This window comes from Salvelinus fontinalis, chromosome 27, assembly GCF_029448725.1.
Source record: "Salvelinus fontinalis isolate EN_2023a chromosome 27, ASM2944872v1, whole genome shotgun sequence".
In the NCBI taxonomy this organism is placed as follows: domain Eukaryota; kingdom Metazoa; phylum Chordata; class Actinopteri; order Salmoniformes; family Salmonidae; genus Salvelinus; species Salvelinus fontinalis.
In genome coordinates, this window is record NC_074691.1 from 14,455,320 (window position 1) to 14,478,806 (window position 23,487).

At 42.0% G+C, this 23,487-nt stretch overlaps 1 protein-coding gene across 1 annotated transcript in view; it reads left to right on the top strand.

Annotated features, from left to right (window-relative positions):
- Nucleotides 1-18,700, top strand: part of LOC129825107 (scavenger receptor class A member 5-like) — a 51,534-nt gene extending 32,834 nt beyond the window's left edge. Inside the window, exons 7-9 of the mRNA XM_055884890.1 lie at nt 2,337-2,393; nt 11,762-11,950; nt 16,663-18,700. Of these exons, the coding sequence (XP_055740865.1) occupies nt 2,337-2,393; nt 11,762-11,950; nt 16,663-16,796 (380 nt within the window). The 3' untranslated portion in view covers nt 16,797-18,700. The remainder of the gene's footprint in view (nt 1-2,336; nt 2,394-11,761; nt 11,951-16,662) is intronic.
- The last annotated feature ends 4,787 nt before the right edge of the window (nt 18,701-23,487 follow it).

A 23,487-nucleotide genomic window follows, 5' to 3' on the forward strand; every position in this document is an offset into this window, starting at 1 on the left:
AAAACAAGGACATTTCTAAGTGACCCCAAACTTTTGAACGGTAGTGTATATAGTGTATGTCTTGCTCTTACCATACTAATAGAGGAAAGCCATGTACGGGCTTTAATTGGTCCAACCTTAGCCCTGAGAACTGGCTGTAGACTCATATGGTGCCTCGACACCATTGGAGTCTATAACCATGTCTCAATGCCTTCTAGAAGGCCGTTTCCTCTTTTGTCACCTTGTGTGTTGGAAAGCAGCACTTGTTTTGAAAGATATGTGTGAGAGATACTCCTCTCACACACATGATTCGAGACACAGCGCCTTATCGTATTGGTCATAGATTTGACTCTCCACAATGGGCCTATTCTATTTCTCCATGCTAACCAAACAGCTGTTCTGGATCAGTTTAGTTTGGCTGAACTGTCCGGTGCTGGAGGCTCAAACCTCTGTGAGCCAACAACATTAAGATGGGATGTGGATGCCCTGTGCTGTCTATCTGCCCTGGCCTCCCAGGCCCAGCTCTATTAGACTGACTCACTGAGACTACAACACGCAATTAACAGGGTTAGAGCAATATCAGTGATGCTTGCAAAAGGATCCTTGTGGAAAAGGCAGAGGTGTTTTGGGGCTTGTTAAAGCAGGCCTATGAATAGCCAGGCAGTTTCATTATGTCTGTTTTTCTGTGCGGCAGAGTGGTGTTTGCGGTAGGTGTTTGAACCAGAGTGAGTGTCTAAAATATCTCAACCTACGATGAGGATGTGGTCAGCACGGAGCACTACCCGACACTTGGTGCTTCTGTTTGGGCGCCACTGCAATTGGTCCCTTTCCTGTGATTTTGAGTATGAAAATTCAGGAATTAAACGTGGGATAATGGTCACTTTATAATTATTGTGTAATGTTACTTTATTACAGTAACAGCTCATAACCACACCTTGGGGTTTTAGACTTGTAATTACAGAGAAATGTTCCCACAGAACTGAGCGGTAGGACTCCATCAAAGGCATATCTTTAGTTTGTTATTTTTATGAATATTCTACTAAATAGTACAATAATGTTCCTTTTTGCGTTATTGCGTGGTGTCCTCTATTATCATGGACATACTTCTTGGTATTACACATTAAAATACAACAAATCTGAAGATTTTATTGAGTGGAATGATTACTTCATTTTCTACAGCCTCTCTCAAGTCCAGACAGTAAATTGCATGTATGGTGCTGGCATCTGAAATCAAGAATTGCAACTGCAAGGCTCTAGAATGTCCCTGCGTCCACACTCCGATCCTCATCAGATCAACATCAGATGCCCTCATTCAGGACACAAATGTCTTCAAGGAGGATCTACTTTCAATCGCATTTATAAGACTGTTAACTGGCCTCAAGTAGTGAGGCTTTCTATGTCTGTAAAGCATATAACATCATCGGACAAGCCAGAAAGATGCCATAACGATTCTCTCCGCTCACTCTGAAAGAAGAGATGCAGGACAACTGTGCTTTCAACTTCTCAATCCCACTCATTTTGTTAATTAAATCCTTTAATCGTTAAATTGATGTTGTCTTTTGCCCTTACCCCTTTTTGTCTTTCAAAATTTGCATACAATCCACAGACAGCTGAGTTGCCTCAGATGTTGAGAGCGGAGCAACAAACAAAACAATGGCCCACAATAATGGACTTCAGATCACAGAGAATCAAGGACATATGGGTTCATGTTGACTTTTGGGGAAACATACACCCTGACCATATTTGCTATTTGTACTGTTTCTAGTCCAATGCATTGGCTAGGAAAACCAAAAGCCGAAGAGACTGTAGTTCACAAGGGGGTTGTCCTATAATTTGTATGTCTAATGACAAGGTAATTACATTTAGTTTGTGAGCCTTCAATTCAGGTTAACAAGATAATAAGTTATCCAAAGGGAAATTGAGCTGAGGGATAATGTTTAATATGAGACCCGAGGTTGGTATATCTGCCGTTCATCTCAGGGTGAGGGGGGCTATTTTAGAGCTACTTTATGTTCCCCCAACCAAGAGCAAAAAGACCCTCTCATGTCTCCCAAGTATTCCAGTAAGGCAATTTGGAAACCTCAAACCATAGCCTATCTTTAGGTCTAATCCCTGCCCACCCACATAAAGTCAACAATGACAGAGTCAACCATGACAGACGGAGAGGGCACCGCTCAGAGAAGTAGCATGCTGGAAGGTTCTCTAGGGACATACACGTACTACTGTTCTTCTTCAAGTGAATCACTTGTGTTCAGTTTAATTTTGTACTTACATGATGTTATATATTAATCTGTGTCACTTCTTATTCTGCCACTGAGCGTAACACAATATTTTGTTGTCTCCCTTTCGTTTCCAAGGGGACAAAGGAGACAGAGGACTGAAGGGCGAGAAGGGAGACCGTGGTGAAAAAACAGGTGAGCCCAGTGAGCAGTGAAGAGTTATGGAATTGCTGATTCCTCCTCATCCTCCTCATCCTCCAAATGATCTTGGTCAATGATGTTGTCCATTGTTATCTGCATACATATCGTGAACACTGCTGCATCGTAAAATTAGTTATTGGAATAGGTTGTGATAAAACCCAGGTAGGCTATAGAATTTAACCCTAACTGACCTACCAATCCACTTTCACTGCCTCTGCACTCCTTCGGGGGGTGAAGGAGTGCAGAGGGTCTTTTGAGGCCTTTTCCCTCTCTGCTTTGCTTTGGAATGCTGTTTACTCCATCACAACACATTCCAAAACTCAGCTGAAGTCACATGCTGGTCTCAGTCTAGTGAGTTCATTACTCATTTACATCAGTAGCTGGAGGCTCTCACCTGGCAGACCCCACTTGTAAACAGGGATGCCAGTGGATCAAACAGAAAAATAAACTATTTTTATGGACCGAGCCACAACAGGCATAAATCTCTGCTCTACTTGTACATGGAACGGTCACCTCATATGTTGAAGCAGTTATTAGCGTGACGTTTTACAGGTTTCTTCCTGTATCCAAACCACTCAATATGGCTTACCTCACCAAATAATAAGTATCAGAACATTTATTCACAGTGTTTGAAGCATGGGCAAACTGGTTAGTAGGCCTGGTTGTACTGAGTGGGCCTGTCGTATCGTTGTACAGTATATGCCCGCACACCCCCACTGACAGGTCATTTCAATAAAACCACAATGTGTTTTCAAGCAGGGAAAGAAAACAAACCCGCAAACCTCAATTTCTTCCCTCACACAGGAAATATTATTCTTTCTCTATGACATCATTAAACCCATTTTTGTGTGATGAGAGCTGGAACGGTGTTCTTCTTAAAGTGACAGCTACAAACATCTGAAATACATTTCTCTTCATTAGCTACAACCAGGAAAAGATCAGAACTCCACATTCAAAGCCATGTGATTTAAGAGGTTTTCTTCTGGTACTTGGTCTGGATTTGTTTCCATAATTGTCAAGCTCTCATGCTAGTGGTTGATGGAAAGCAGTGGTGTCACACAAAGTATAGGTCCTCGTAGTGAGAGGAAGGTCTGTCACAGCTCAGACACCGTGGGGCTCTCCCCCAGTCCCCTTGTTCATTTATCTTCTTTACCCCGCTATACTTTTAGAATGTCACAACTGACAACCATGCTTCTCCTAGAAGGCTGAGAGCTGGGGCTTACCTCAGGCTGAGGGTTAAGGCTGAGAGCTGGGGCTGAGAGTTGGGGGTGCAGTTGAACCTAAAGCCCCATATACCGTAACTAGCGTGACAAGCTGTAAAATGTCAGGTGCTTTAAAGCTTACTTGGTAATTGTTGCCATAGCGTTGCCTTTCACCCTAACATCCACACACCTCTCAAGATGGGGATACCGAACTTTGATACGATATCCCAAGAGTCCAACAGAAACTGGAGTAAGCTTGGATTGGAAAGATTATTTTTACAGGACAGGCACAAGCTCCATTCTCCACATTTGAAGTGTCAACTCGGTGCTGAGTTACTTAGACTTTACTCATATACACATGCATGAGCAGTCACATTTACACATGAACAACTTGAAGTTGTGAACATAACACACACACACCCCAAAATGCACAACATTGTCTTAGTCCATTGGTCCAGAAATGTTGTTGCAAAGGGCCGAACATTGGTTCCCTGCCAGATGTTGTAAGCTGTTACGCTAAGATTCAGATTCACTCCCCTTCCTCTTCCCTAAGAGTAGAGAGGAAGATATAAAGTTTGGTTGACTGCCAGTTTTATAGGTCAGTGTAGCCATTTTTGTTTTTTAATCGGTTATTGTTTATGGCCTTATTATGTGCTCATACATGCCAAAATCAAGTCCGATATCATTTTCCCCCAGTGTATTTGTAATGAGTATGATGGGAGACAGAGGGCTTGTTTCAAGCATAGGGTGCATCAGGTGTTTATTTAGTAAAGGACCACAGGAGGAGGCAGGTAGCTGGGTCCAGGGACAGGCAGAAGGTCATACACAGGGAATCCAAAAAGGTAACAGTATAGGAAAAAGGCTAATAACGTAGTCTGGGAGATCAGGCAAGAGGTTGATGACAGGAAATCTGATAGGCAAAAGTACAGGCAGGAAATAGGGAAAAAAACGATGTTAGTGAGAATGGCCAAAAACTATGATACACAGGAGGACTAGTATGCCCCTAAACAGCGCTCCGCCTAGACCATGGACAAAAACAAACAATACCTCACAATGATGGGATGCAATGAACTGAGCTAAATAGTTTGTGTAAATGGCATACAGGTGTGTGAACAGGTGATCAGAATTCAGGTGATTGGGATCTGGAGAGTGAGCTGCGTTCAGGGGATCTATGTGTTTGAGAGTGTGAGTTGGAAGCAGACGTTACAGTATTTTAATAATGAAAAGACCTAGTTAAAATATAGCATAGTATAGCAAAGTGGGCCAGTGCTCCAATCGCCAAATGCACAGTTGGAAACGTGCCTACTTTTATAAGGTATTGACAGCACTGCTTTTAGTGTTTTCTCCCATAAGACAAAACAACTCTTTTTCTAGAACAAATACTTCAGTTGCGAAACTACAGAGAGATGTCATGAGTGTATTTTAGTTGGCAGTGTTTATTAGGATTTTTGTGGAAAAGCAGAAGGGAGGGTGATGTCTATGAATTCAAAAATAGTAATTATACAGATGATTAACAAAACACGAACACAACAGTATTCAAACCTTAGTTTTTATGGTAAATGTGAATGAAAAAACTTTTGATTATGGTTTTCATACACATACCTTGTCCATAATGTTGAGGCCTATGTGATTTTCATTGAAGAGGTAAGGGAAGAGGATGGTACATGTGATCTGCATAACATACCAATACCAATGGACATACAGTACCAGTCAAAAGTTTGGACACACCTACTCATTCAAGGGTTTTAATTTACAAAACTATGAAATAACACATATGGAGTCATGTAGTAACAAAAAAAGTGTTAAACAATTCAAAATATATTTTATATTTAAGATTCTTCAAAATAGCTACCCTTTGCATTTGTCACACTGCCACGCCCTGGCCTTAGTTATCTTTGTTTTCTGTAATATTTTGGTTAGGTCAGGGTGTGACAGGGGGGATGTTTGTGTATAGTTGTCTCGTCTGGGGTGGTTGTATGGTATAGGGGGTTTTGGGAGAGTGTATGGGTTTGTTTTGAGTGTAGGTGTCCAGGTAAGTCTATGGTTGCCTGAATGGTTCTCAATCAGAGACAACTGTCATTCATTGTCTCTGATTGGGAGCCATATTTAAGGCAGCCATAGGCAGTAGGCTTTTGTGGGTAATTGTCTATGTCTATGTGTAGTGTTTAGTGTCAGCACTATTTGTTTGAATAGCTTCACGGTCGTCTGTTTGTTGTTTTTGTTTGTTTGTTTCGTCTTCGTAATAAAGAAGATGTCTTTCTATCACGCTGCGCCTTGGTCCACTCTGCCTCATTACGACGATCGTGACTTGCTTGTCAACACCCCCCTCCATGTGTCACCCATCTTCTCCATTATCCCCAGTGTATTTGTACCTGGGTTCTCTGTTTGTCTGTTGCCAGTTAATTTTATTTGTCAAGCCTATCAGCGGTTTTCCACTTGCTCCTGTCTTTTTCTTGTTTTCCCGGTTTTTACCATTCGGCCTGTACCTTGTCACACCATCCTGGATTATTGACCTCTGCCTGCCATTGACATGTCGTTTTTCCTGCCCCCTGTTCTAGTAATAAACTTTTGTTACTTCGACACTGTCTGCATCTGGTTCTTCTCCTGAAACGTGATAGCTTTGCACACTCTTGGCATTCTCTCAAACAGCTTCATGAGAGAGTCACCTGGAATGCATTTCAATTAACAGGTGTGCCTTGTTAATTTGTGGAATTTCTTTCATTCTTAACGCGTTTGAGCCAATCAGTTGTGTTGTGACAAGGTAGGGGAGGTATACAGAAGATAGCCCTATTTGGTAAAAGACCAAGTCCATATTATGTCAAGAACAGCTCAAATAAGCAAAGAGAAAAAACAGTCCATCATTACTTTAAGACATGAAGGTCAGTCAATCCGGAACATTTCAAGAACTTTGAAAGTTTCTTCAGGTGCAGTCGCAAAAACCATCAGGCACTATGATGAAACTGGCTCTCATGAGGACCGCCACAGGAAAGGAAGAGCCAGAATTTGAAGAGACTTGTTTGGGCCAAGAAATACGAGCAATGGACATTAGACCGGTGGAAATCTGTCCTTTGGTCTGATGAGTCAAAATTAGTGATTTTTGGTTTCCAACCGCTGTGTCTTTGTGAGACGCGGAGTAGGTGAATGGATGAGCTCCGTATGTGTGATTACCAACGTGAAGCATGGAGGAGGAGGTGTGATGGTGTGGAGTTGCTTTGCTGGTGACACTGTATGATTTATTTAGAACTCAAGGCACACTTAACCAGCATGGCTACCACAGCATTCTGCAGTGATACGCCATCCTATCTGCTTTGTGCTTAGTGGGACTATCATTTGTTTTTCAACAGGATAATGACCCAACACACCTCCAGGCTGTGTAAGGGCTATTTGACCAAGAAGGAGAGTGATGGAGTGCTGCATCAGAAGATCTAGCCTCCACAATCACCCGACCTCAACCCAATTGAGATGGTTTGGGATGAGTTGGACTGCAGAGTGAAGGAAAAGCAGCCAACAAGTGCTCAGCATATGTGGGAACTCCTTCAAGACTGTTGGAAAAGCATTCCAGGTGAAGCTGGTTGAGAGAATACCAAGAGTGTGCAGAGCTGTCATCAAGGCAAAGGATGGCTACTTTGAAGAATCTAAAATCTAAAATATATTTTGATTTGTTTAACACTTTTTTGGTTACTACATGATTCCATATGTGTTATTCATAGTTTGATGTCTTCACTATTATTATAGAAAATAGTAAAAATAAAGAAAAACCCCTTGAATGAGTAGGTGTGTCCAAACTTTTGACTGGTACTGTACCTTTGTGTGCCTCCTTGTCTGTATACCTGCAGACAAAGACACAAAAGTGAGCAGTTCAATCATCTTCACCCAAAACAGCTAGCCTTCAACATATTCTTATGGCCTACATATTATTACCTCTCTGTTGATTGATATCCATTGAATTGTGTCCTTTTTCTGTTTAAGAAAGATTTGCACAATATGAAAAGATAGATGGTATCATCATAAAAAATATAAATTTAGATAATACAAGAAACAAACCTTACCTTAAATTGAGGAGATCTTTATATTTTTCAGTTAAGTGCCGGCACCTGCTGTCCTTTCAAATTCAAATCCAAATATTTCAGTTGGGCAGTTAGGTTCCTGTAAGAACCCCCACCAACTAAGGAGGTTCCTCGATGAACCCCACCTCATATGGGCTTCTTGGAAGAACCTTTTGGGGGGCATTTTCAGTGCCAGGAACCCTAAGGTTCATAGAAGAACCCTTGTTGAACCCCACATTTTTTGAGTGTGGTGAACAGGAGGCCCCCGGATCAGCCTCCCACTGTGTATGCTGGGGGAAAGAGACGCCTACACGCACGCACGCACACACGCCGCACGCACACGCACACGCACACACACACACACACACACACACACACACACACACACACACACACACACACACACACACACACACACACACACACACACACACACACACGAGGATAACGACAATACCCACCCAGAACCCTCTTTAAACAAGGCAGAACACAGTCTAGCATCAACACACACAGCGGAGGTGACCTGAGATGGAGGAGATGGCCTCAGCACAGTTACGATATCACATAGACTGGCCCCTGTGATGGCCATCTCTGGGAGGTGAGGTCTTGCATATGAAAGTCCCTTAGGGACCGTGAGCAGGGGCACCTACAGTCCAGGGTAGAGCACAGATTGTGTTTGCCTAACCAAAGAACTGACAAACACATTTAGTCAATGCAAGCCAGAGAGATGTAGTGGTGTTTGTATTCAGACGTACAGATGTCAAGCAGAGATACATTATAGAGTAAATGCTTGTACAAGTAGACAAAGTCAACATGGGAGATTATTTGTTATATTGTCCTTGTTGTCTACAGCTAGATAGTTTATCTTGGTAATCATTTCACTTGATGATATGGCTAATATCCTGTCCCTGCATCTCTATTTCTTGTGACAGCATTCTCGGACCTAATTCCACTAACGGATAGGGGAGTCTTTCCTCTACTGCAGCACATAGTCATAAATGTCTCTCTGTAACAGTGTAACACGGCCCTCTAAAGTGCACTCAATTCTATTTCTCATTTCCCATTTCCCTAAAGGAAGTATTTCATGATTCACTTACAGCTGTACGACTGTTAAGTTTTAGTGATACTACAGTAAGTAGGTGTATCTCTAATTTGGCTCTGTAGGCTAAATCAATCTGACCTCATAGTGCCAGTCAAGTAGACCCAAGCATCATTGTGCTGAATTAGCCGTTTATAAGAGCGTGGGCTTCTCCATGTCGGTTCTGCTACCTACTGCACACAGATCCTCATCCACTGTGCCATGTTAGTTACCCTGCTAATACCACCATGGCTCTGGCCTAGCCCCATCACACCCCTATCAGAGATAACCTGGGTCTGCGTCTCACTGGACAGATTGAAGTATGCCTACATATCTGCAGCAGACACATGGTTTCAGTCTGCCAGATTGGCTGCAAGTCTCAGGCTAAGAGTAGAGCGGAGCTCAGCCTGCAGCATCTGCAACACATTAACAAGATGTTCCTGTGCTCTTCTCGAGTCTGTCCTCCAGATTCATGTTCAGCCATTGGAGCCCCAGGCTATTCATCTCCTGAAAAGGTCAATAAAGGCTAGTTGAGTCAGAGTTAATCTTCCAATGGGAGGTGCATTTACACATGAACAACCTGAAGTTGTGAACATATACACACTCACATGTGCACTTAGACCTGCACACACACACACGCCCCAAAATGCACAGCATTGTCTTAGTCCATTAGTCCATAAATGTTGTTGCAAAGGGTCCAGATGTTGTAAGCTGTTGCACTAAGATTCAGATTCACTCCCCTTCCACTTCCCTAAGAGTAGAGGAAGGTATAACGTTTGGTTGACTGCCAGTTTTATAGGTCAGTGTAGCCATTTTTGTTCTTTAATCGGTTATTGTTTTTGTTCTAATTATGTTGCTCATACATGCTAAATTCAAGTCAGATATCATTTTCCCCCCAGTGTATTTTAATAATGAAAAGCCTAGTTCAAATTGTAGTTTTGATGATGTAAAGTATAGCAAAGTGGGCGAGTGCTCCAATCGACAAAGGCACAGTTGGAAACGTGCCTACTTTTATAAGGTATTGACAGCACTGTTTTTAGTGTTTTCTCCCATAAGACTAAACAACTCTTTTTCTAGAACAAATACTTCAGTTGTGAAACTACAGAGAGATGTCATGAGTGTGGTGGTAGAAGTATTGGTTTTCATCTTATCAATTAGCTGGACTTGAATAGTCCCTGTATTATACTGTGCATGAGTCTCTCTCAGGAGAAGTCTGCTAAGAGGTTTTCTGTTGGATGTGTGATTAACTTAACTTAAGTTTCTTTCTGAACTTCTAAAATGATTTGAACAAACCAAGCCTCATGCTGGCGTGAAGGTAGGTCCAAACCTGGCTGCAACATGTTTTTCATTAGGTATTTTGTTGCAGGATTACAGGACTAGGCATCATTACAGGACTAGGCTTCATTACAGGACTAGGCTTCATTACAGGACTAGGCTTCATTACAGGACTAGGCTTCATTACAGGACTAGGCTTCATTACAGGACTAGGCTTCATTACAGGACTAGGCATCATTACAGGACTAGGCTTCATTACAGGACTAGGCTTCATGTGCAGGGGAGCTGTAATATGACATCCTGGCTAGAAATAGCATTTTCTCTCCTTCCTATTCTTACTAAATCTTCCCAAACATGACAGTCGACGGGAGGTCCCTCGGATCAGCCTCCCACAGTGTGTGCTGGGGGAAAGAGACGCCTGCTGTCTTGTGGGACACACACACACACACACACACACATACACACACACACACACACACACACACACACACACACACACACACACACACACACACACACACACACACACACACACACACACACACACACACACACACACACACACACACACACACACACACACACAGAGAGAACCCTCTTTAAACAAGGCAGAAAACAGTCTAGCATCAACACACACAGCAGAGGTGACCTGAGATGGAGGAGATAGCCTCAGCACAGTTACAATATCACATAGACTGGCCCCTGTGATGGCCATCTCTGGGAGGTGAGGTCTTGCATATGAAACAGGGGCACATACAGTCCAGGGTAGAGCACAGATTGCGTATGCCTAACCAAAAAGCTGACAAACACATTTAGTCAATTAAAGTTTATTTTGACAAAATTTAATATTTTCACTTGATTATATGGCTAATATCCGGTCCCTGCATCTCTATTTCTTGTGACAACATTCTCTGACCTAATTCCTGACCTTGTTCCTGTGCTCTTCTCGAGTCTGTCCTCCAGATTCATGTTCAGCCATTTAAGCCCCAGGTTATCCATCTCCTGAAAAGGTCAATAAAGGCTAGTTCGGTCAGAGTTAATCTTCCAATGAGAGGTACCAATTGTTTTCAACACCTTCTCCTGCCCCGACAAGACCACAAATGTCACTCCAAACCCTTTATAACTGCAGTTATGGAGGTCACCAAGTATGGAGAAAGTAATTACCCCTAATAGCAAACCCCTTTGAACAAACAAGCTTCATGGAAAGCATTTCCTAAAGATGTGTTCAAGTGTTTTGTTTTATTTTCCCGGTTATGGAAAAATAATTGACATTAAATAAAGTTAGAAAGATGTTTGGCTTGTTGCTCCATACCTGAAGAATTGTTTTTGTCTACATGAAATGTACAAACAGTGTTTTGAACAAACTAATCCAAAAAGTATGACTTCACTAACCTGGTTGGGAAATCAACAGCAAATCAACTTGCCGGTGTCCTCTGAATATTACTATAATTTAGTTGACTTTACAGAAATGCACTCTATGATCCATCTTTGAGGTTAATACACTGAGTCAAGCCACCTCAATCTGATCAGTGGTCTGTGGCTAGGGGTTTGTTTGGCCCATGACCAGCTTCCCCTTTCAAACCACCATCCATGTCTCTCTCCCCTACTGTGTGTGTGTGTGTGTGTGTGTGTGTGTGTGTGTGTGTGTGTGTGTGTGTGTGTGTGTGTGTGTGTGTGTGTGTGTGTGTGTGTGTGTGTGTGTGCGTGCGTGCGTGCGTGTGCGTGTGCGTGTGCGTGTGTGTGTGTGTGCGTGCGATTTAGTGGATGAGACACTGGTGAGGCTGGTGAATGGATCAGGCCCTCACGAGGGGAGAGTGGAGGTGTTCCACGAGAGACGCTGGGGGACGGTGTGTGATGACGTCTGGGACAAGAAGGACGGCGACGTTGTCTGCAGGATGCTTGGCTACAAAGGAGCCTTTGAGATCCATAAAACAGGCCGGTTTGGACAAGGTAAGCCTTTTGGCTGTTTTTATCTCTACCGAGATTTGAACTAACTACAGTGCAGACTGTGATAAACTTGTGGAGGCGGATTAGGATTTTTACCATTTGTTTTTGTAATTGTACTTTTTTATGGTGGGTATTAGTGCACAAAGCATTTGAAAACTACTGACATTCATATACGTTTATAAGGAACATCATAGGAGCCAGATGCCATCAAAAATGTGCCAGTGGTAATATCCATCTGTTTCCTCTCTTATGACCTATTTTCCACAACCATCATTACATCATGCATACACACACATCTATGTTTGGTCCAATCAAAATATTATGGTGTATTAATACTATTTAGTTCAAATTAATCTGGAAATTAAAAAAAAACTAATCTAATTCCAAGAACCATTCTTTAAAATTAACAATAATTTACATTTACTTTTGAGGATTAATTAAACAGTTGTAAATATGTCTTTCATAGACCCCATTTGCGAAGCAAAATGTTGTTTCTTTATTCTTGACCTCATCCTGACCCGTATTTGTATCTATAATTATGTTAGAGATGACATTGTACATGGTCAATACAATAAATTATTCTCAAAATAAGTGTTGAGATGCTGGGTAAACCAGTTTAGGAGGCATGTCTTGTTAAAATAAACCCAACAGTGATGTATTAGGCCCAGTCCAAACATCTGTGGTGAATGTACACTATACTATACTGGTCCTGGCCAAGTTTCCTTTTCAAGTTCATGCTGCACTCAAGATGTTTCAGTTATTCAATATTATGTAGTTGGTGGTGCTCAAACTTGGAGTCTTCTCTCATAGTGCTAAATGTGGTAGAATGACCTTAAAGCAGAAACTCTGATCATACAGAGTGTGTTTGCCAACATTCTGAGGGAAAATATTGCTCACACTCAAAGTTCAAAATGTTTCTGTGAACAAACAGATAGAGTAGATAGGCGGTAGGCCTACTAGGTCCTGGTTCCTTCTCAATATTCCTGCTGGTCATAAAGTATATGGAAAACAATATGGAACGATATTTCCATACACACAAAGGGCCTCCTTTGAGCATTAGTGATACTACTACTTTTGAGGTACGACACACAAATACATAAAATAAAATAGCTGAAATGGAGACATTAGTTCCTAACTACACACATAGTTCTCATTGTAGACGTATATTTATACGATATATCAGACAAGCCCTGGCATTAAAAGGGTTGATGGTCTAGTCTGCGGCCTCCAGCCAATGTAGAATATATTTGGCCTCTTATCTTTCATCAAGTCCGTCCATGAATTCCCTCACTGGTACACAGCCCCTGATAGGCCTATGGGGATGAGGCCCACATGCACATCTGTAAACTGTCATCTTAGAGTGAAAGAAATGAATGTCTGATTCAGGATATAAAAAGCATATTGTACTTTTTGTGCTCATTATGTTGCCAGCATTCGAATATAACCCTGAAGCAAAAAGAAGGCCAGGAATTATAACGTGAAATCTGATTCAAATGTGGGATAAGACAGACATGCTTATGCTAATTTTAACTTTGTGGGAACCTTTTGTGGGGAGAGTGATATCCTTATGACTTATTGCATTTAAAACATATATTATTCTGGATTGGTTTGATAAACTGTATATAGTGAGTAGAAAAAAACATTAAGAACACCTTCCTAATATTGAGTTGCGCTCCCCCCTTTTGCCCTCATAACAGCCTCAATTTGTCTGGGCATGGCCTCTACAAGGTGTCAAAAGCTTTTCCTACGGTTGCTTGCCCATATTGGCTGGATGTCCTTTGGGTGGTGGACCATTCTTGATACACACGGGAAACTGTTGGGCGAAAAAAAACATCAGCATTGCAGTTGTTGACACAAACCAATGTGCCTGGCACCCACTACTATAGCCCGTTCAAAGGAACTTACATTTTTTTGTCTTGCCTATTCACCCACTGACTGGCACACATACCCAATCCATGTCTCAATTGTCTTAAGGCTTAAAAATCCTTCTTTAACCTGTTTCCTCCCCTTCATCTACACTGATTGAAGTGGATTTAACAAGTGACATCAATAAGGGATCATAGCTTTCACCTGGATTCACTGTGGTTTTCCTGCATGTATATTATCCCTTGTTATAAATCAAACAAAGTTGTAGTTATGTTAGGCATACAGTGCATTCGGAAAGTATTCAGACCTCTTGACCTTTTCCACATTCTGTTACGTTACAGCCTTATTCTAAAATTGATTAATATTTTAAAATCCATCTACAGACAATACCCTATAATTACAAAGCGAAAACATGTTTTTTAGACATTTTTGAAAATGTATTAAAAATAAAAAACAGAAATACCTTATTTACATAAGTATTCAGACCCTTTGCTATGAGCCTTGAAATTGAGCTCAGGTGCATCCTGTTTGCATTGATCATTCTTGAGATGTTTCTACAAATTGATTGGAGTCCACCTGGGGTAAATTCAATTGATTGGACATGATTTGGAAAGGCACACACCTGTCTATATAAGGTCCCACAGTTGACAGTGCATGTCAGAGCAAAAACCAAGCCACGAGGTCAACGGAATTGTCCGTAGAGCTCCGAGACAGGATTGTGTCAAAGCACACATCTGGGGAAGGGTACCAAAACATGTCTGCAGCATTGAAGGTCCACAAGAACACAGTGGTCATTCTGACAGAACTCCAGAGTTCCTCTGTGGAGATGGAAGAACCTTCCAGAAGGACTGCCATCTCTGCAGCACTCCACCAATCATGGTAGGGTGGCCAGACGGAAGCCACTCCTCAGTAAAAGGCACATGACAGCCCACTTGGAGTTTTCCAAAAGGCACCTAAAGGACTATCAGACCATGAGAAACAAGATTCTCTGGTCTGATGAAACCAAGATTGAACTCTTTGGCCTGAATGCCAAGTCTCACATCTGGAGGAAACCTGGCAACATCCCTACGGTGAAGCATGGTGGTGGCGGGATCATGCTGTGGTGATGTTTTTCAGCGGCAGGAACTGGGAGACTAGTCAGGATTGAGGCAAAGATGAACGGAGCAAAGTACAGAGAGATCCTTGATGAAACACTGCTCCAGAGGGCTCAGGACCTCAGACTGGGGTGAAGGTTCACCTTCCAACAGGACATTGACCCTAAGCACACAGCCAACACAATGCAGTAGTGGCTTCGGGACAAGTCTCTGAATGACCTTGAGTGGCCCAGCCAGGGCCCGGACTTGAACATGATCGAACATCTCTGTAGAGACCTGAAAATATCTGTGCAGCGATGCTCCCCATCCAACCTGACAGAGTTTGAGAGGATCTGCAGAGAATAATGGGAGAAACTCCCCAAATACAGGTGTGTCAAGCTTGTATCATCATACCCAAGAAGACTCGTTGCTGTAATCGCTGCCAAAGGTGCTTCAACAAAGTACTGTGTAAAGGGTCTGAATACTTATGTAAATGTGCTATTTCAGTTTTTTTTATATTTCTACATTTGCAAAAAAATAATTAAATATGTTTCTGCTTTGTCATTATGGGCTATTGTGTGTAGATTGATGAGGAAAAACACAATTTAATCCATTTTAGAATAAGGCTGTAACGTAGAAAAATGTGGAAAAAGTGAAGGGGTCTGAACACTTTCCGAATGCACTGTATATATAAGGTCTCATGTCTTTCTCAAACCTGCTTATTTGGCAAGTAGGTAAATTAGATCGGACACAGTGTATTTTACGTTAGTTATCTTTTGTTTGTTTTGAATCCAATCCTTCAATTACCCTCAACCCCTCCCATATATCTCTGAAGACCATCCAGTTTTGTTTTCTATTTGCCGTATATTTTTAACTGTGCTGTTTCACAAATGTTCTGAACCTATACATCACGATTGAAAGTTAATTTTTTTTCTCAAACCCAATGATGAATTCAGTGTCCCACCTCTACCGTTGTAACTCACAACTCATTATCATGAACAATGGAGTTTCTAAGTTTGTGTTCATACGTTGGACATTCATTTTGCACATCATTCTTCAGACAGCAATTATTACTTAACCATCGAGAGATTTTGACTGGGTCTTGAAATTATTTTAATTTGGACCGAGAAACAGGCACTAGAGGGTGTTGTCCCGTATATTTTTCGGCCTCTCAGTTCTGTCTTCAATGTAATCGATACCACAATAAACCCAATTTCAGACAGAGATTCCATGCCAGAGGTCCCCTCTGGTGGCTCTTGGCTATCTTGCCTGGTGGGGAGAGGAGAGAGGAGAGGCTTGTGCCAGCCTCTGTGTTTGTGGAGCCATGACATGCTCTCATCCTTCTGCCAGATATCTGCCTCACATTATCGCTTCCAAGGGCTCTCAGAGGAGAGTGGTGTGATGAATAAGAGGAGCCTGAGTATGACCAGACCAGACTCTGCTATCACACTCTCTTTCATTCAGATAAAGGCTATGATTTGAGAAGAAAAACAATAGAATAGCAGAGCCTGATACTTGGCCGCCCCTATATTCCCGCCCTGTATATCCCTCCTTTATCGTCTTAGCTGTAAACCATACGTTTTATTAATAACAGTGGGAGGCTGAGAGGACATATGTGCACTGTTAGGTTAATCTTGACTAAAGTATTTCTGCCCTCTTCATTTCTCTCGTTCTCTCTCACTTGCTCTCTGTCTGTCTGTCTGTCTGTCTGTCTGTCTGTCTGTCTGTCTGTCTCTCTCTCTCGCTCTTTCGCTCTTTCGCTCTCTCTCTCTCTAGGTACTGGGCTCATCTGGATGGATGACGTGGCCTGCGTTGGGAACGAGGACACCATTCACCAGTGCAAGTTCTCAGGCTGGGGTAAGACAAACTGTGGGCACGTGGAGGATGCGGGGGTGACATGCAACACCTAACACCCACCATTTGAACCCCCACCGAGTTCAGTTACAAACTGCTGAGATTAGTTGCAGTTGACAGGCAGCGTGACGTAGAGCAGAGGAGCTGTGTCCTGCTGTCCTACACCCACCCACCGCTGTGGGCAACTGAGTTGACAGTTATGTGCAAACATGCTTTGATTTCAGACCCCTTGGGGCCTCTTGGATGGCTATTGTTCATGTAAAGTAGGTTTATCAATAGCAGATACTTCTTAGCTGAACTAGATTCAGTGCCGAAAATGGACCAACTTAAAAAATGGTCAGTCACAAATGTTTGTCAAATTTTTTGATAGATAAAGTGATTACAAAGAAAAGAAAGGGGAAGAGATGACATTTTAAATGGATGTATGACTTGGCCCTAGTACGATTTATTGGTTTGTGTCTGACAATTTTACTATTTCTACCTGTAGAGCCAAGCATTGTTTTTTATCATCATGAATGAGTCTTTGTCTCTCTCTCTCTCTCTCTCTCTCTCTCTCTCTCTCTCTCTCTGTCTCTCTCTGTCTCTCTCTGTCTCTCTCTGTCTCTCTCTCTCTGTCTCTCTCTCTCTCTCTGTCTCTCTCTCTCTCTCTCTCTCTCTCTCTCTCTCTCTCTCTCTCGTTTTTGCTTCTCCTGTCAACAGTTTTTTTTGTTAGAGCGCATCCAAAAATGTCACCCTCTTCATCGATAATTGCATGGGCGGTTTGAGGATTGATGCTTGGTTTATGTATGGAAACCATGACTCTAACGACGAGTAAGACAAATTACAGCCTAAGAGGGCAAGTTACAGTTCGGGGAAAATAAAGTGAAATGGTAAAACATGCAGGTTTCTCACAGGAAATTAAACAGGGAAATATGTATTATTGTGTGAAATAAACAAAACCAACCCCTGATGTAAGATACTTTCACATGTAAATCACGTGTTGACATGATATGATGGCTGTAAGAAAAATATTTCTGTAGATGATCCCTTGCCAAATATTGATTTGGGATAAACAATGAAATGTGCTGAGGTCCTGAGGACTAGGTTTGATCCACTCTCAGACTCATGAATCTGGACTATCTCAGTATTTCATATGGAGCAGTGGAGCAGCTCCCCTCAGAAATGGTCCTCACTTTTATCAACTTAGGTTCAAGCGGAGACAAGTGCTATAGAGGTGTTGCAATGCACTCGTTTTCTCAGCCAACAGCCAAGGAGAATACCTTACAATCTCTATATATTTTCACTCAGACTGATCATGCTTCCCTCTTGGGAAAGGTCCTACAACAGAAAAGAAAGGAGAAAAAATGTTTTCTACCTAAAATATTTTCATACAAAACATTTATTCTGTTTTTTTAGAAATAGATATTCCAACAGTACGTGATCATCTCTATTATAATCCTGTCTCAAATATTCGACCAGGGTGCAGTTAGTCTGTGAACATAACAGAGGTTATTCTTGCATGGATTTTCAACTGTGCTGGAAATGAATCACTGTCATGCAATGCTTTTTCACATACATTTAAGGGAGCAGACTGCACACATTTGCTTTGTATAATAGGGACCACAAACCCAGGTTCCCACTTCAGGAGCATACTATCAAATGCCAGGATGGTATGATTGCTATGTGATGTCGAGATTGGTTGATTTGTTATACTATGGTTATACTTGGTTATACTGTGGCCCCAATCCCCACTTTTATTGGACATCGGGACTGCTGAGGAATGTAAATATCTGCTTATCGATTGTGCTGGTCATAACACCCAGACAACAATACCTGAAGTAGTATGAAATAGATAAATAAATACAGTGAATATGTGACAAGAATATTTCATATGTCCATTAGACAATACTTTTTACTAGATTTTTCAGATTTTTTAATTGTTCATGTACCATGGAAATAATAAAAAAAACATTTGTTTATACATGTGGACTTGATTATTTTCTGATTAAGATGAAAATGGTTGAGGCAGTTCAGTTGAAAGCTAAGTAATCCTAGCCCATACCCTAGATAAAGTACATCAAGAGAACAGGTGAGGAGGGATAGAGGAAGTTGGGTATGTCATCTCTGGTTTGACAACTGAGAAGCAATTACCTTAAAAGTGGTTCCACATGAAGGACGAAAATAGAAATGATTGCTGGAGAATCACCTGATCACCTCAGCGTATGGTGAGCCTAGGGAGAACAAAGACCCTGAATTACGGCTGAGGGAAAGATGCTTCTTATCAATGTTTGAACTTTTATTGGAGGAAACATTTCTTTGGAAGGTAATAGAACATATTTAATTTTGCATTGTGAAATGTTTGGGTTAATCTGTTTCATACACTCCCATTGTGAAAAGTCCTTAGCATCTGGAACTGTCTCAAATTATTTTCTACCCTCAGTTTTATGTCAAACGCAGACAAACAACAAGTATTTTATTTGAGGTATGACCGAGGACAATATTTCTGAAGCGATAATTCAGGGGAATTCACAGATGGACACAGGAACCGTTGGACTCCATTATCCTCTATAGTTCCCAGAGGACCTTTCTCTGACATTAACATCCATGACTGTCACATTGAGTCAGCTCTGTAAGAAGGGTTTGAAATAACAGTGCAACCATTTATAGAGATTTTGTGCAAGGGGTAGTGGGCTCAATAACTATACCTCTTCAGTCCATTTATAGAAAGAAACTACATTGTTCAGAGCAGTTTAGGGTCACGTCACAGAACTCAGAGAGAGAAAGAGCAGTTCCAGTAATCAGTACTGCTAGAAGTGTAAGCTTCCCCAGAGCCCTCCTGAACTCCCCCATGTGCCCATGTGTATTCTGGACAGGATAAGTTCTATAAAAAAGAGTCCTCCCTTGAGATTTGACAAAGCTGTTTGCTATTGTAAACTAGAGAGAGTTATCGGTGGCTGTTGGCCTGGATTTCCTGAACAATCTTCCGTCTCCTGTGTCTGGGAGGTTGTATGATTGAATGTTCAGATGAAGATGCTGCTGAGAGCTGTTGGAACACACATTCTGTCAACATGTCCATATCAAATCAAATCAAATTTATTTATAAAGCCCTTCTTACATCAGCTGATATCTCAAAGTGCTGTACAGAAACCCAGCCTAAAACCCCAAACAGCAAGCAATGCAGGTGTAGAAGCACAGTGGCTAGGAAAAACTCCCTAGAAAGGCCAAAACCTAGGAAGAAACCTAGAGAGGAACCAGGCTATGAGGGGTGGCCAGTCCTCTTCTGGCTGTGCCGGGTGGAGATTATAACAGAACATGGCCAAGATGTTCAAATGTTCATAAATGACCAGCATGGTCAAATAATAATAATCACAGTAGTTGTCGAGGGTGCAACAAGTCAGCACCTCAGGAGTAAATGTCAGTTGGCTTTTCATAGCCGATCATTAAGAGTATCTCTACCGCTCCTGCTGTCTCTAGAGAGTTGAAAACAGCAGGTCTGGGACAGGTAGCACGTCCGGTGAACAGGTCAGGGTTCCCACCCATAGGCAGAACAGTTGAAACTGGAGCAGCAGCACGGCCAGGTGGACTGGAGACAGCAAGGAGTCATCATGCCTGGTAGTCCTGAGGCATGGTGCTAGGGCTCAGGTCCTCCGAGAGAGAAAGAAAGAGAGAATTAGAGAGAGCATACTTAAATTCACACAGGACACCGGATAAGACAGGAGAAGTACTCCAGATATAACAGATTGACCCTAGCCCCCCGAGACCCAAACTACTGCAGCATAAATACTGGACGCTGAGACAGGAGGGGTCAGGAGACACTGTGGCCCCATCCGATGATACCCCCGGACAGGGCCAAACAGGCAGGATATAACCCCACGCACTTTGCCAAAGCACAGCCCCCACACCACTAGAGGGATATCTTCAACCACCAACTTACCATCCTGAGACAAGGCCGAGTATAGCCCACAATGATCTCCGCCACGGCACAACCCAAGAGGGGGCGCCAACCCAGACAGGAAGATCATGCCAGTGACTCAACCCACTCAAGTGACGCACCCCTCCTAGGGACGGCATGGAAGAGCACCAGTAAGCCAGAGACTCAGCCCCTGTAATAGGGTTAGAGGCAGAGAATCCCATTGGAGAGAGGGGAACCGGCCAGGCAGAGACAGCAAGTGCGGTTCGTTGCTCCAGAGCCTTTCCGTTCACCTTCACACTCCTGGGCCAGACTACACTCAATCATATGACCTACTGAAGACATGAGTATTCAGTAAAGACTTAAAGGTTGAGACCGAGTATAGCTACAGAATTGATCAATATACAGTACCAGTCAAAAGTTTGGACACACCTACTCATTCAAGGGTTTTACTTTATTTGTACTATTTTCCACATTGTAGAATGATAGTGAAGACATCAAACTATGAAATAACACATATGGAATCATGTAGTAACCCAAAAAATATTTTAGATTCTTCAAAGTAGCCACCCTTTGCCTTGATGACAGCTTTGCACACTCTTGGCATTCTCTCAACCAGCTTCATGAGGAATGCTTTTACAACAGTCTTGAAGGAGTTCCCACATATGTTGAGCACTTGTTGGCTACTTTTCCTTCACTCTGCAGTCCAACTCATCCCAAACCATCTCAATTGGGTTGAGGTCGGGTGATTTTGGAGGTTCAGGTCATCTGAAGCAGCATTCCATCTTGGTAAAATAGCCCTTACACAGCCTGGAGGTGTCTTGGGTCATTGTCCTGTTGAAAACCAAATAATCATCCCACTAAGCGCAAACCAGATGGATGGCGTATCACTGCAGAATGCTGTGGTAGCCATGCTGTTTAAGTGTGCCTTGAATTCTAAATAAACCACTAACAGTGTCACCAGCAAAGCACCATCACACCTCCTCCTCCATGCTTCACGGTGGCAATCACACAGGCAGAGATTATCCATTCACCTACTCTGTGTCTAACAAAGACACAGCGGTTGGAACCATAAATCTCAAATTTGGACTCATCAGACCAAAGGACAGATTTCTACTGGTCTAATGTCGATTGCTCGTGTTTCTTGGTCAAAGCAAATTTCTCTTCTTATTGGTATCATTTAGTAGTGGTTTCTTTGCAGCAATCCGACCATGAGGCCTGATTCATGCAGTCTCCTCTGAACAGTTGATGTTGAGATGTGTCTGTTACTTGAACTGCAATTTCTGAGGCTGGTAACTCTAACGAACTTATCCTCTGCAGCAGAGGTAACCCTGGGTCTTCCATTCCTGTGGCGGTCCTCATGAGAGCCAGTTTCATCATAGCGCTTCATGGTTTTTGCGACTGCACTTGAAGAAACTTTCAAAGTTCTTGAAATGTTCCGTAGTGACTGACCTTCATGTCTTAAAGTAATGATGGACTGTTTTTTCTCTTTGCTTATTTGAGCAGTTCTTGCCATAATATGGACTTGGTCTTTTACCAAATAGGGCTATCTTCTGTATACCACCCCTACCTTGTCACAACACAACTGATTGGCTCAAACGCATTAAGAAGGAAAGAAATTCCACAAATGAACTTTTGACAAGGCACACCTGTTAATTGAAATGCATTCCAGGTGACTACCTCATAAAGCTGGTTGAGAGAATGCCATGAATGTGCAAGCTGTCATCAAGGCAAAGGGTGGCTATTTTGAAGAATCTCAAACATATTTTGATTTGTTTAACACTTTTTTGGTTACTACATGATTCCATGTGTTATTTCATAGTTTTGATGTATTCATTATTATTCTACAATGTAGACAATAGTACAAATAATGAAAAACCCTTGAATGAGTAGGTGTGTCCAAACTTTTGACTGGTACTGTATATACACTGAATATGATCCAAAATACTGTAAAGCTAAACAATAAGCCATACATGATCAAAATGCAGTTGATTATTCAAGTAAAACAATGGACAAATAAACCATGTCTACAGAACAATGTTTGACATTGAAAACATGCATGAAATTATTAAATTGTGGATTTCCCCAAATCTACCCAATTTGAGCAGAGCCGGGGACAGCTCCTTCTCCCCAACCAGAGCCCATGCTGAGGTTTGGGTTTGACCAAGGAACACACTCTTTTCTATAAAACCAACCACAACTTGTAGCAAGCACACATTTTTTTGCTAATTTCCCTCTGAGGTTTATTTGAACATTTGTTTTCTAACCAAGGTACCGTGTTCTTCATATTATACTATGTTTCTGCTATATCAGGTTGAAGGAAAGAGAGGAAACTACATGTAGCCTGGCAGGTAGGAGCGTTGTGCCAGTAACAGAAAGGTTGCTGGATCGAATCCCTGAGCTGACAAGGTAAACATCTGTTGCTCTGAGCAAGGCAGTGAACCCACTGTTCCCTGGGCGCTGATGACGTAGATGTTGATTAAGGCACCACTCTGAAATGTTGAAGATACATTTAAATTGAATGCATTCAGTTGTACAATTGATTAGGTATGTCCCTATTGAAATCTTTTTTTACCAAGGATTAAACAGCATGCGGTACTATGTCTACACAACGTTCCTCTCTATTTAGCGCCTAAGTCTGCTCTCTGGTGGTGTAATCAATGTATTTTACTTTACAAATATTTTTTACAAGCATAAACATAGTTTTAATCAAACCAGAAACACCATTAGCTACACCAGTACTTTATATTATACACAAAACAATGTGTTAATGCCCCTGACCTGTATTTCAGATAGTTGGGAGGCTACATATTTTAGAAACGCTTTTTTCAGTAATTTTGATAGATTGCAGTTTGTCC